The 13,520-nt window shown below is 55.7% G+C and overlaps 1 protein-coding gene across 3 annotated transcripts; it reads right to left on the bottom strand.

The window, feature by feature from the left end:
* Positions 1–10,466: 10,466 nt before the first annotated feature.
* On the bottom strand, positions 10,467–13,105 carry LOC105698734. 3 transcript variants are annotated; one of them, XM_012423221.2, is made up of 3 exons: positions 12,669–13,105; positions 10,813–11,075; positions 10,467–10,730 (listed from the first exon to the last, which is right to left on the bottom strand). In XM_012423221.2, the coding sequence occupies exons 2-3, from the start codon at positions 11,069–11,071 to the stop codon at positions 10,627–10,629; spliced, it is 363 nt and encodes a 120-aa protein (XP_012278644.1). In that variant the 5' UTR covers positions 11,072–11,075; positions 12,669–13,105; the 3' UTR covers positions 10,467–10,626. The 3 variants fall into 3 exon arrangements, with proteins under 3 accessions (XP_012278644.1, XP_012278643.1, XP_012278645.1); XM_012423220.2 differs by lacking the exon at positions 12,669–13,105 and adding an exon at positions 11,355–11,526; XM_012423222.2 differs by lacking the exon at positions 12,669–13,105 and adding an exon at positions 11,208–11,338.
* Between the last annotated feature and the right edge of the window lie 415 nt (positions 13,106–13,520).

Raw genomic sequence — 13,520 nt, 5'->3', positions numbered from 1 at the left:
TTGTATGCGGTTTATATCGGTGCAATTACATCGCGCGATAGCGCTCCCGGAGTAAATCGTGGGTGCAGCATTTTAGCGATTTGTTTCAGCGCATTATCATTATTATGCTGCCCCGGATACGCTCGACGGCGTCCCAGATCTCGCACCGTCGAGTCGCGAATGTGGAGCAAAGGTGAGACCTCTTTTAGAGAACGCGGCGGTACCACCACCAGCGACTCCGTCCGCGAGGAGCCTCGAGGAGATCGCCGACAGGTTACCGTTAAGCTATGCACCGATAGCTCCTCGAAGCGAGCTCCTTTCGGCTCGTTTTGACTCGCCCCGTTCCCCCGTTCCCCCGTTTCCACCGACGTCTCATTGTCCCGAGACTCCCGCGAACGATTGGAAGAGGCGCCGTGTCCGATATTACGTAACGAATTAACGGTCATGGCGGACCGAGACCCGCGGTCTAACGGGACCGGAAGAGCGACATCGATCGGAACCTGATTCCGACGCCGGGAGATCGTTAGCGCATAACGCCGGCGTATTACGTATGCAATCGATGCCGGCCGATAACGCGAAGTCGACGGGGGACGGCGGCTCGTCCGAGGGGAATCCGTCGAGAGGGTCGGTCTTCCCGCGTAGGCGTCCCCGAACGTTGCCAACTTCTTCGCCGTTTACCGTTAACCAATTTATCCCGATCCACGAGCGGCACGTGGACAGTGGGCGGAGTTTCCATTGACCTGGCCTCTCGTTTAACGGATTTCGGGGCGGAGAGGGAAGGCGGATTCGGTGGCTCCTGGGCGAAGGGCCCGGCACCGTTGAAAGTCAGAGTTACGCCGATCCCCGTTACAACGGTTACCTAACCTAATAAGCGACGACGAGTCCGAGCACCGGGAGGATTCACGGTCTCGGCCCCGAGGAGCCGAAACGTCTCGGGCGAACGCGACCTTCCGGCTTACGAGATGCCGTTACCTCGTCCCGTCCCGTCCCGGACCGGGACGTTCGATCGTCGCGACGAGTTCGGGCCGGGCAAGAAATGGATGCTGCGCCGATGGCGGAAGCCTCGACCGGGGTCCCGATCGAGGTAAGTAGTTGTCAGCGCCCGGCGATCGATGTCGAAGCCGAACGGAGCCGAGGCTTTCCGTTTTGCATCGAGGACAAAAGATTTAGCTCGAAACTCGAGCGGTCGGAATTGACCTTTCATCTTGCGGTGGCTTGACGTAACGGGTAATAAGTCCCGTTACGGGCTACGGCTTCGAACCGATTCGATGTCGATCTTTTCGGACCCGATCCGACCGAAGGCTCCGTTTCCCCCGATCCTCGATAACGTTAACGGCTTCGACCCCCCTCTGAATGTCCACGAGTACGTCATAATCGTAGACGTCGCGGCCCGAGTCGACGGAGTTGGCGTTTCTCGTCGGCAATGTCCGAACGTCAGCTTTTTACGGCACACCCGACCCCGCCGAGGGACGGTCGAAATTCTTTTCCCCACTCGATTCCCCGGGTGAATGCGTTAACGAAATTCACGGTTGGGAATGGGACGACCAGAACGAGGTATACGGTACTTTCGCTAAGTAGACCTTGAAAGGTGCTCTAATGCCGTTAGAGCATCGAGTGCCGACTCGCTCGGGGGCGAGACGGACGTCCGCGCCATGGGAATCCGTATCGTTGCTCTCCGGGATTCTTCTCGGCTCGTCATCCCTCGAGGAAACGATTGTTCCCTCCCAGTCGGGGGCCTCCGTCGCGGAATTCCCCCAGGGCGTTTTGGCGTCCCTCCCGCTTTCCCGACGTGGCGTAAAGTCGCGAATGGAACGACGAGGCGAGGCGGGGCGGGGCGATCGGATAAGCTAATTTCAGTGTTCACGGGGTTTACGATGTCCTTAGTGTTTACCCAGCCGGTGTCGAGCTCGCCGGGAGAGCGTCGCGGCGGCGTTGCGTCGACCGTAACGAGCGTCTCTCTACAATGTGATAATACCTACCGTAACGCCGCGAGAGGATTCCTTGGTTTACGTAACGGGTGACCTACGTCGCCGATCGATTAATGCTTTCGTTACGAAATATTTAATGCCCGCGCGGGTAATTTGCATTACACGGAGGATGATCATCCGTGTCTAGGACTCCGCGACTCGTCTCTAAGGGAGGGGGGCGAGATGGCCTACATGTCGAATGCGATCCGCGCGGGCTCGGGCAGCGATTTCGCGCCTTCCTACGTGAGTCCTTTCGGGCGACTTTCCCGAAGAAGCTCGCTCTTTGTGTCCGACTCGCTCCTCGACGACGTCGCCGTAATCCGACGTGGGCAGACGCGGGCGGACGCGGGCCGGAAAGCGAAAAGGAAGAAACGACCCTTGGCCGCCTAACGCGTCGAGTCTCGCGCGCGAAAGGGAGGAGGGACTCGCGGCTCCTTTAAAAATAAGGCCCGCCGAGGACGCCCTCCACCGGGCGTCGTTAACGCGCCACCGAAAATAAAGCTCCTCTTACGAGGACGGGGACAAAGGAGCGGGGGAGACGCGCCTTCGCCCCGCTCCGTCCGATTCCGCGAACCTGCGCGTAACCCGCCGGAACGCGGACGGACGGACCGACGGAGAGACGGACGGATAAATCACCGGGAGCGCCGACGTCCCGGCAAAGGCCAGACAAAAATCGTCGAAAAATCGTCGAAAAATCGTCGAAAATCGGCGGAGGCGCCGCCCACTCGAGGTCTTTGTCTCGGCCTCCGATCCTAACCGGGGAAGGGTCGACTCGCGTCCAGCCGGGGTCAGGGTGCTCTCCGACCTCTTCGGAACGATTTCGAGAGGCCGGGTGGGATTTATTCCGGGAGTCGGTCGCTCGCGGCTCGTTCTCCAACGGCGGCCATGTTGGTCAGCAAAAGGACAAAGGCATCGAAAGGTGAACGTTACACGGGCCAACTAGCAGTGGGGTAACGCAGATCTCGTATCTCGCCATTCCGCGGAGTGAAAGCCAACAACCTTGATTTAATAATAAAGGTTGCGGATCCCCTCTCCGGTCGTTTATGCGGCCGCGTGGGCGCTCCAATAAAAATAGCCAGACTCGACTGCGCCCCTTTGACTCTTAACCCGCGAACGAAGTCGTTTCTCCGCTCGAACCGTGACACCGCCGAGAGACGCCGAGAGACGCGGACAAGGGAAAGAGACATTTTTCGAATTCGCCGCTCTCTTTCTTCTGCGCCCGCGAGCCGTCTAAAAAGGGACCGCCACTTTTTCTTCCCCCGGGCTAAACCGGGCGGCTTTCATCTCCGGGGGAAACGCGCCCGTCGAAACTCTCCTAGAGCGGGAGGGAGGAGATCTCGAGCCCGGGCTCGAATTTCAAGGTGGTCGAAGATCGACTTCTCGATCCTCGATATCGCGAGGATCCGATCCGAAGGTCCGACCTAGTCCCGTTTTCGCGGAATTTCGCAACGAGCCGGGCAGCCGTCGAGGCCGTAAGGTATTCCAGAGACCGCGTTGCGGTCGTTACGCGTACGCGTGTCCGCGCCCGAGCGCGCGTGCGTATCCAACGGTGAGATATTGCCCGTTACGTAACGACAAGCTAGGAGAAGCGTAAGTGGGCGAACTATGCGAACCGGTCACGTGCTGCCGAGATACGGCACAGCCTCGTAACGGTCGGCCATTGTACCTTTTCCCGGTTCCCCAGAAGGAGTCGAGCAAGATTTCGATTTTCCGGGGTTTCGAGTTCAATCCGCCCGGCGGAAACGGCCGACGGTCGCGTAACCCTCGAGTTAGGCGCGGGGCCCGGCTAATGTCCCCCCCGATGGTCCCGCGATTATTACCGATATCATTTAGTTACGTGTCATCCGTGACCCCGTTGGACAGAAGTGTGACACTTATGCAACCGTACCTACGATACGCGTGCGGTTATCCGGCCTTCCCGGCGAGGCCTGGATCGGGATTTTTATTACTTCGCCTCCGAGAGAGGTAGGAGAGAAGGTACCCCGGTGCGAGAGATCGATCGACGGTTATTGCGCGTTAACCGTAAAAAGTGCATTAGGCGGGGTCGCCGCGTCGAATGGGCAGACTCTTGCATCATGCGCGACCTTGCAGTCGCGGCGGCCGTCGAACTCTCGTTCGCGCATACATTCAGGGTCAGAAAGCGGGATGACGCAACCGGCCGAGCGACGCGTCCGCGACTAAAAACCCGGAGGGACAAAGGCGACCGCCCGCGGAAAAATCGCGTCGCCCGGATTTCCCGGGGATTTCGAGTTTCCGCGGACGACGAGGTAAGGGAGGAGAAAATAATCGGTCGCGGACTTCGCCCCCCAAGGGGGGCGGGGCGACGGGGCGCGAAAACAGGATGCCTTGCGTCCGCCCCGTCCGGTCGATTCATCGCATTTTCGATATTGCCGGTGCAGCGGGGCCGTCAACAAATGTTGCGCAACGTGGCGCAACCGCTTTATCGCGAGTCCGCCGGGAAGTCCGATTGGCGGAGACGCGTCAATGGAGTCGCGACCGATCGTCCCCGGGTCATCGGTTTTCGCGTTACAGGTCGCTTCGGGCGGGTTCAACGGCCCCGTGTTTCTCGAGGCTGCGACGCGACACCTCCTCGATACCGTGACGAGCCGCTTCGAGTCGCGCCCGTAAAGGACGAATTTTTTTATTTAACCCTGCGAAGGAACGCGGATCGGTTTATCGCGGCCGGCCGAGTCGACGGGGAGGAAAAACGCGGCGGGGGGCTCGGCGCGAAAAGGAAACGGTCGGTCGGGTGACGAGTCGGACTTCTTCGAACCGGATAACAAATTTTGATAAAGATCCCAAAGCGAGTAGGAGTAATCACGCCACTCCGCGTCCCAGACGGCAACAAAGACGATCGTGTTTACCGCGAAAGCCGACGGGAAACAATCGACATTTCGACAAGGTCACCTCCGCATTTTCGGCGCATTTAGAGAGACCGTCTCCTCTACCTCGTAGCGCGTTGCACATACGTGCCGGCACCCTTGGAATCTCGGTCTCCTCTTCGCGCCGAGGCGGCGTTAGGGGGCGAAATCGCCCGCGAGCGTTAATAGAGAAAAATTAAGACGGGGCTTTAGGAGCGAGTGAAACGAGTATTCGTTGACTTTTCGATGAGATCACCTCCGAGTTTCCTACGAGTCTCGGGGAAAACACGCCGAGGCTTTCTTCTCGGCGTCCGCCATGTTTTCCCGTTCTCTCGCGTTACCGGGAACCGCATAAATATTTTCTCGACCCGGGCCCCGGGCGGGAGGGATCGGAAAACAATAAATTTTGCGCGTATGTGTTAATCGCCTCTCGCGTTTCGGATGACTTCCCCTCGGGGTCACCTCGGTGATTCCCGGCATCTTTTGTGAGAGCGTCTCCTTCGCGTCTAGACGCCTTCTTTGAAATGGCGACGCCATGACGTCAGGCCGCGCGATCTCGCGTCGCAGTCGACGCTTTCCGAGCGGTCGAATCTAGTCGAGCGAAAATTAGAATTCCTTAGGATGTTTGCCGAATTAATTCCGAAACCGGACCATTCGGCCTCGGGCGAAGGTCGATCGAACTTCGATCCGATCGACCGGGTTTGAGAGACGGGGATAACGCCGCGCGAAAATAGGTTTTTCGAGGTTAGAGCGCGGAATTTTCTGAGTATTTAATCGGGACGCTACTCCGACGACACTTGCGAAGTTTGCATCGTCAAGTCTCGGTGCGCGTAACGATCGGATAATCGGCATTGCGCGGTCGGGCTCGCGATCGATCGACGCGACGACGACGCCGGCTTCCTTTTTTAATTTCGCCACGCCTCTCTCTCGCCGGTTTGTTTGACGAAAGTCTAGACTGTCGGCGCGAAAATACTCGGGTTTTCGATAAGGGAACCATCCGTTGTCCGGGTCGTCGAACAGGCTGTCGCAAAGGTGCGCGAAACAATGCCGACAATGGCCGTCAAAGACGTTGCAACGCGTCTCGACGTTGATGAGCCCCTCGTTGATACGGCCGATAATGGCCCGTGTGTCCGATAATGGGTCGATCGATTTCGTAACGGCCGAGTAGAAATTTCACTGCGATTGGACGAGTCTTTTCTATCGTCATCCGTTAATTTTCAACGGCGATACAAACGACGAGTTATTAATCTCGGTCCTTTGGCGGGATCGCGCGTGCAAGGGTCCCCAACAATAGGAAACGTCGATTCTTGTTTGCATTTTATCGCGAGGCGTTACGTGCATACCGCCCGGCAGATCGGGCAGATCTTGCCCAGCCGCCCCAGGTGACATTTAACGTCACTCCACGTGGTCGTAATTTTATCCAGAGTAGGTCGCGGTTTCGTAGGGTTAAATAGTTGCACCTTTTAGCTAGCCGCGATTCCCGGAAAATCGATAATTGCAGCCACCCGGCTCTATAAATATACACCTTGGTCGGTGACGTCAGCGCGAGATTACGTCGCGGGCTCGCGGTCGATTCTTTTTCTACTTCTTTTATCGGTGTCCTTCGATTATATCGCCTCGACGAGCAAACGGTGCACTCGACGATTTCAACCAAATTATGCAACGGATGAAAATCTCTACCTCGAGGGACGACCGAGCTACCTCGTCGAATCTTAGGTGCGAATGGAAACGCGGGATTCTCGACGAAGGACGCGAAACGGTAAAAAAATAGCCGATATCGTGGCGGCCATTTTGCTCCTCCGTTCGGAGGAATAACTAAAAGCCGAAGGATCGAACAAAGAAGTTTGGCGTAAGCCTCCCAATGGACCGCTCGGAGCACGAAAAAGTCGGCCCCTCCGATTTGCATCCGCGGTATTTCTCGTTCCCCCTTTCTCCTTTTTTTGGGGAATACGTTCGACCCGCGGAACCGCGTCCAACCTGGAGTACCGTCTCGAGGACGTGCCGGGGAGCTCGTCGAGACGCGATCGGTGCAAGTGCGCCCGGTAAATTTCTCTCGAAATCGTTTTTCCTCGCCGTCGCGAAGTCGGCAAACAGCGACGCGGGTGCACTCCCTTTGTTGGCTTTGCCGTTCATTTTTATCCGGCGTGCAGTTTGCAATGACGGCACCGCCATTTTTCTCTCTCTTCTCGTTCTCGAAATTTCTCGCCGCGGGACGGACAAGGTCGCGGAATTTCGGGAACTTTCGATGCACTCGGGGGCCACGCGAGTGCAATCCGTGGCGCCAGCTGGTGGCGCGGCGGTGCACCGGCTCGCGAGCGCGATCGAGGGCGTGCGTATGTATAATGCATTAGTCGGGGATATCGCGACTCGCGTAATACGGGCTTAATGCCATGCAGCGAGCGTGCCGTTTGCTTTCGTCCGCGTCGCGGCCGGGCCGACGGGTGCGATGCCGACTGATGTAATATGCTAAATTCGTAGGCCTGACCTAACCTAACGATACTCGCGTTGGCGTCTACTTTTTCTCTCCGCTCCCTCCCTCTTTCTCTATCTATTTCTCCCGTCTTCTCCCGATCTCTTCTCGGCGCTCACGTTCGCGACGACACCGCCGAAACGCTTCGTCTCTCGGACGTTGATATCGAATTTTTGGGACGGAATCGGGCAGCATTCCGCGAGCCGAGAAATCCTCGAGTCACTTTCGGATTCGAGACGTTGGGAAAAAAATGGTTTAAAATTCGGCGCAAGAGCCTCGCGTTCCCGGTCGAGGTTAGAACGCGGCGGTGGCGTCCCTAGCAACGGGCGCGGCCTCGGGATGGGACCACCGTCGCCAGGGAGAGGTTATCGCCAGTGGAACCGCGAACTTATCGGCCCGCAGAGGTCGTTCCTTGTTACCACGCTTCCGTCCGTCCGACGTTATTATCCGGCGGTGACCGTGCCGCTCTCGCCGTTCCCTTGCCGGTCTAAATTCGTTGCTGCCGACCTAACCCAATCCGACCCGACTGGAGAGGCGACTCGTTTTTCTTTTCTTCTCGTCGCCGGAGACGTTACGAAGACGCGACCCTGGCGGCGAGGCCGCGGATTCCCGCGACGCGTCGCCATCGATACCGATCGCGATCGATCGCTCGCCGGACCGACCGAATTTTTTCATCGCGCCAAAATTGGCGCGGACGCGTCCTTTGTCCCGATTCCCTCGCCCTCGAGTCGGTTTCCCCTCTGACGGGGGTCGGTCGATGGCCCTCCATCCGGGCGCGTCGAGGAGCGACGAAATTCCGTCGCACTTTGACCGTGAAAGGACGAAATAATGTTGTTAAGACGCGACTGGCGTCATCGTGTTTTCGACGGGCGGACGCGCTTAGGTTAGGCTGGGTTAGAAAAGCGAGGGGGGGCAAGAAGACAGGAGACGAAGAGGAAGGTCGAATCCTGTCGCGAGGCGATCGTCGATGCTGGCGATTCCCCCAATCGACTCGATCGGGGATCGTTAGGATCGTCGAACTCCTTCTCTCGTGGAGCGTCGAGACGAAGTTCGAGAGCTCGCCAGCTGCGGTCTCGGTGAAATAAACCCGTCGAGACGCGGCCGGATTATCGGCGATCCTTGCGCGCGTCCCTATACCGTCCCGAGGACGCCACTCGCTCGTTAACTCGACTTACGGGATACGTTACGTAATTACTACGTACAACGCACGCCTGACGTAACTTTACTATTAGACACGGCGCGCGTGTTCACGTGTACCTCGTTCGCGCCTATCGCGGCACTCGCCATTATCTCGGCGCTCAAATATTCGCACGCTCGCCCCTTGATTTCTGCAACGCTTTTCGCTAATCGGGGCCGAAAGAGAAGGGAGTCGCGAGAAGGTGGACTCCCGAAATCGAGGGCAGCGCCGCGTCGCCTTGGGAGGGAAAATTCTAGGGGACGGTCGACGTCGAATTCCGATTTTTCTTTCGCGAGAACGAAAGGTCCCTTTTCCCGACGTTGAGGTCGCCGACGACGGTCGCGTCGCTTGCTTAATCCGTGCTCGCGGTCGTACACGGCGCGCAGATAAGATTACTTAACGTAACTCGGAACAATTAGCGGGGAAGCGAGCACCGGTTACCGACTCTCGTAAATAACGGCTCGCGACGTTAATGCCTATTAGATCTCAATGGTTCCTGCGCCGAGTCGAGGAAGAAAGTACCGTCTCGCGATTTGACATCGCTTCGGACAAAAGACGTCGTCCTTGTCGCGCGAGTAAATAAATTCCGATCGCTCCCAATTACTTGCGAACGTACTCGGGATAAGTTGGAGCGTACGTCCAGAGCTCGACGTCGAAGGAAGGAAACGACAACGAAATGGGACGCTTCCGTCGAGGCGTGGGCCCAATTTCGAAAAGCGAGCAAATCGCTCCAGTTTCCTCCGCGATAAGGACGACTCGTGCCGGCACGGATTCGCGGTTTTTCAAAGGGGGCCTTCGGAATCGATCCGCCGGGCCGGAGGGGGGAAAGCAGGCGAGATATTCACGCAACGCGTATTCGCGATTGCTCCAGAAACCTACTTCGAGCGCCGACAGCCTCCGCCATTTTCTGGGCTATCGTGTCCTGCCTGGGTTACGTCATCGCGCCGACGAGCAGAACCATAACCGGAGTTTGCATCGTCTCGACCGAGGTCGAGAGACAAACACTCGAGAACGAACCCCTTCCGTGATTGACGCTTGAATTGACAGCGCATCTGCCAATTCAAGCGGAGGAGGACCTTTAATCGAGCCTTCGTCCGCGTCGTCCGAGGAACGGCCGTGGGTCTTTTCGTTCGAAATCTCCGCGGAGGCCTCGAGACCGGATTTCCCGCCGCGGCCCTTTTCTCGCGGCGCCATCTTGGACGATCCGGCGGTCGCGAAGCCGTCGAGGGAACGAAGGAAAACGAGTGCCTACTCGCGAATGATTTGCGCATACCCCGATAAAGGCCAATAGACTCGTCGGGCGACTAGCGCCGCAATTATCGTTACGCAACGCGTATCGCGGTTACGTAACCGCCGACACGGAAATAGTCTTTCTCACGTCGGCTGACCTTTCGATTTCGTCGATTCGACTTGACGGTCGCGAAAGAAAAATCGCTCCCAATTTCGATATCGCCCCGGGGAGACTCGAGGTTTCTCTCGAGGGACGATTAATAATTAGACGTTGTTTTCTGGAATCGATGTTCGAATGGGCATACCGCGCAACGATCGTAAACGTACGTCGTGGACCGGCATCCAATTAGGGGATCGGCTTTCCCCTCGGTCGAACGAAAGCGGTGCGTGCTACGGTAAGGGCCAATAAAGGTCGGGGGTTGGAACCCTTGGGATTGAACGTCACCCGCGAGAATCGTTACTCTCGAGTCCGACGTCGATTCCTGCGCGGATTTGCCGCCCGCGTTGATACGGAAACCCATTTTCGCCACGCTGCCCAAATCGTGTTACAGCGAACGCTACTCCTGCGCGGTGCACGCCGCGCGAATTGCCCTTACATGAGATGGCGTCTAATTACCGACACGGGGCGAGGTTTATGGCACGTGTAAACTGCGATTTGTCGCAGGGAGAGACATTTTGATAATAGGAAACCGCCTTCCTTTCCGGGACAACCGACATGTGGGATCTCTCCGGCAGGAATGATTTTCTCGAGTCGTGGGCAAAGTCGCGAGATTTCATAAAAGTAAAGGGGAATATCTTTGTTTACTGGTAATAGGCGATAGGGCAATCTTACATGTATATGACTCACGATGATAAATAGTGCGGGTATATGCAATAAATAATTAACGTCCCTGACGATAACGCGCTGGATAAAATTCTGGGGTAACCGCGAAGCCGAAGACGTTAGGCTTTGACTTTTCTCCCTGGCTTCTTTTTTTCGCACGGGCAACCGCCGTTCTTGAGGCCCTCGTTGTATCCGGAGGAACTGGTGCTCGATGTCGTGCATCCTGTGGATGTTACCGTTAATCGAGAGAGAGTTGCTTTTATTGAATTTCAGAAATTTTCTTTATCCGACAAAGGGATACCAACTTTTACGCCGCGGGACTGTGGGCTTCTTTTTCTTCGGCTTCGCTGCCTTCTTCGCCACGGCTTTGGTCTTTCTTTTCCCGCCTCTCTTGCGACGTGGAACGTCATCGCACTCCAAACAATCGGAACAATCGCAGCTCGACGTTTCGGAGGTATCATCGAGGTTCGAATAGTCCGAACTTTCCGAGCTCTCCGAGGTGTCGTAACAGCGACAGGTTTTGCAGTGCGAGTTCCTTTTTTCGCATTTCTTCGGCGGCGGCATGTCTCTAAAAAAAATTAAATCAACCGGTAAAATCACCATCCGACGTTTGGCTACTAACTCGCTCTCTCGAATCTCTCCTTCTTCGACCGGTGCTACGGTAAATAAATCTCCCGAGAATGCACAAAAGTGACTTCACCTAAGCGAGAACTGCGCGTCCAAAAATACCACCTCGATACGTCGTGACTATGCGAAAATTGTAAACATCGACGTAGTGCAGTCGAATCTTGGCAACGATTCTTGGAATCAAAATGACCCCGTCGCTATAACATTTTTTTTCACTTACGTCACCGAAGAATTATGCGGAGTTGAAAACAAAAATTGGGCAACCGACCGCGCGACGAAGGTATCGTTTGCAATTTAGAAGACGAAGCGACACTTCCGTGAGCCGACGACGAAGTGAAGTCCAAAGTCGGTCGTTGGATGATTTCGTAAATAGCAGCCGCCTCAAAATTTGAAATTTTGTGTACCGAACCTAACGCGGGCGTGTCGAAACTTCGAGATCAATAAACATTCAATCGGTTGGCCCCTAAGAGTCGCGAGTTCGTATTCCGTTGGAGCCCGAGTAGAGCCCCGCGCTTTCCCCTGGATCCGTTGGACGACCGGTCGGCTTCGCGTGGCGATATTTTCAACGTTTCATCCGAGCAAACGCTGGAAAGGAGGTCTTCCTTTCGAAATTCCTCGAAGACTCGGGAAAAGGAAATCCTTCCGTGGGTTGGGGGATTAATTTGGCGACGCGTTGATAGAAGGTCCCAGGCATGGCATGGACCTGCGGATCTGGAAAATAAAGTCGAACGGGCGTGCACTATGCACGAGGTTGTGCCATGCTTCGGGGCATTATGCAACCCGAACATTGACGCAATTCCGATCCAATCTCGGTGCGCTGAACCAATCCCGGGAAATCTTAGGTTACACCTCGCTGCATATCTGTCGGCTCTCCGGACGGAGATCGAACGGGTATCGTCGATCGATGCCATCGATCACCGTCGCCGGTAACGTATTAACGAGAAATTCGCGTTAGGACGTCTCAATTCGACCTCCTTTGGCGCCCCTCGTGCATGGACGCGGATCCGCGGCCTTTGCGTCCACGCGGTAACGTTTCATTTCGCGGGTCGACAAATTATTCTCTTAACCACCGATACCGGTTTCCCGGCGACGCGAAGGGTCCTCGGGGAGAGAAAAAAAATCCAAATACATGGATTACGTTACTCGAAATGATTTCGCCACCGAGACACCTTGAAAGTTAATCGCGCCGATTCACGCTACTTTCAACGAGCACCGATCGAGGTCGCCGGCACTTCGGGCCCCGAGAACGATCCTCTGGATGAACTTCTCGGGGAGCGTTCGACGTCGGTAAAATATTAGCGTCGTCTCGCGACGTTACGTAACGAGTCGTTAAGTTTGTATCCGTACTAGTCGTGACATGACGCGACTATTCGTGACTATTGTTGTGCAACCGTGGTTACCCTACGATGGTGGGCACGAATCGAGGATCTCTCGGCGGGCGACTTGCCGTTTAAAACCACGGCTTCCCCGTCCATTCGTGATTATGAGACTCGAAAGTGCCTTTCTTTATCTTTCCTTGAAAGCTCGGACCTACCGCAAAACCAGTTTCCGATCACGGGAAGAAACGAAGCGACTCCTCTCGATGCGCGTGCTCGTCGCACCGTTAAAAATGCGCCCGGGACGTTTATGGAATTTCGAACGGACAAGGGCAGTCGAAGGTGTTTTTGGATGGCGTCGGGTCGTAGCTCGACGACGTCCTTCGTCTCGCGATTAATTCGTACTCCGAGCACGGGACGCGGTTACGAATCTACGCGCATACGAGGAAGTAAAATAAGACACTTTGCATACAAGGCATGAAGAACCTTGCACGCGCTCTAAGTAAACACGATTGCTCTGGACCTTGCAATCTTTTTACGAGACGCGAGATAGTGTAGAATTCCCTCTCCTACGCGTACTTGCATCACGAGTTACGAAACGATCAGTGCGTAGTTTTCGACGTGCTTCGGGTGAACGGTGTGCCAGGATAAAAGAAAGTATTTACAAAAATCTGGAGGTAAGTCTCGTTTATTCCGAAGCAGAAATTCGCGGTGCCAGCCGAGGTGTCGCGTGTTTAGAAACGTTCTCGGCGCCATCTCTCGTCAAAGTGATCAAGCGCTTGAAACGACGCGAAACCAATGATAACACAAGTATCGAGTTTAAGAATAGGCCTACGGGTAGCCCACGTTTCGCTAAATTGCCCGCCTACCGGCAGTGAGCTAAAATCGTTGCTTATTTAACATGGACCCGCTTGGTACCCACTAGAGGTCGAACGTTACCTACTGATTTAAGATTTAAAAATTCTTAGCTTGGTCAAGGGCAAGTTCAATTCCATGGCAATTTGGACCAGTCTATTCACGGATTCGATTCTCACAATACCGTGCCGTATTTAACATTGAGGAAAGGCTTC

This window comes from Orussus abietinus, unplaced genomic scaffold, assembly GCF_000612105.2.
Source record: "Orussus abietinus isolate OABI.00-Male unplaced genomic scaffold, Oabi_2.0 scaffold12, whole genome shotgun sequence".
Classification (NCBI taxonomy): domain Eukaryota; kingdom Metazoa; phylum Arthropoda; class Insecta; order Hymenoptera; family Orussidae; genus Orussus; species Orussus abietinus.
This window is presented reverse-complemented; position numbering and strand designations above follow the sequence as displayed.

Bases quoted from the DNA above. Each gene is read 5' to 3' on its own strand.
- LOC105698734 (XM_012423221.2), bottom strand. From the start codon at position 11,071: ATGCCGCCGCCGAAGAAATGCGAAAAAAGGAACTCGCACTGCAAAACC. The intron at 10,731-10,812 runs GTTGGTATCCCT...TAACATCCACAG, and splicing joins CACAGTCCCGCGGCGTAAAA to GATGCACGACATCGAGCACC.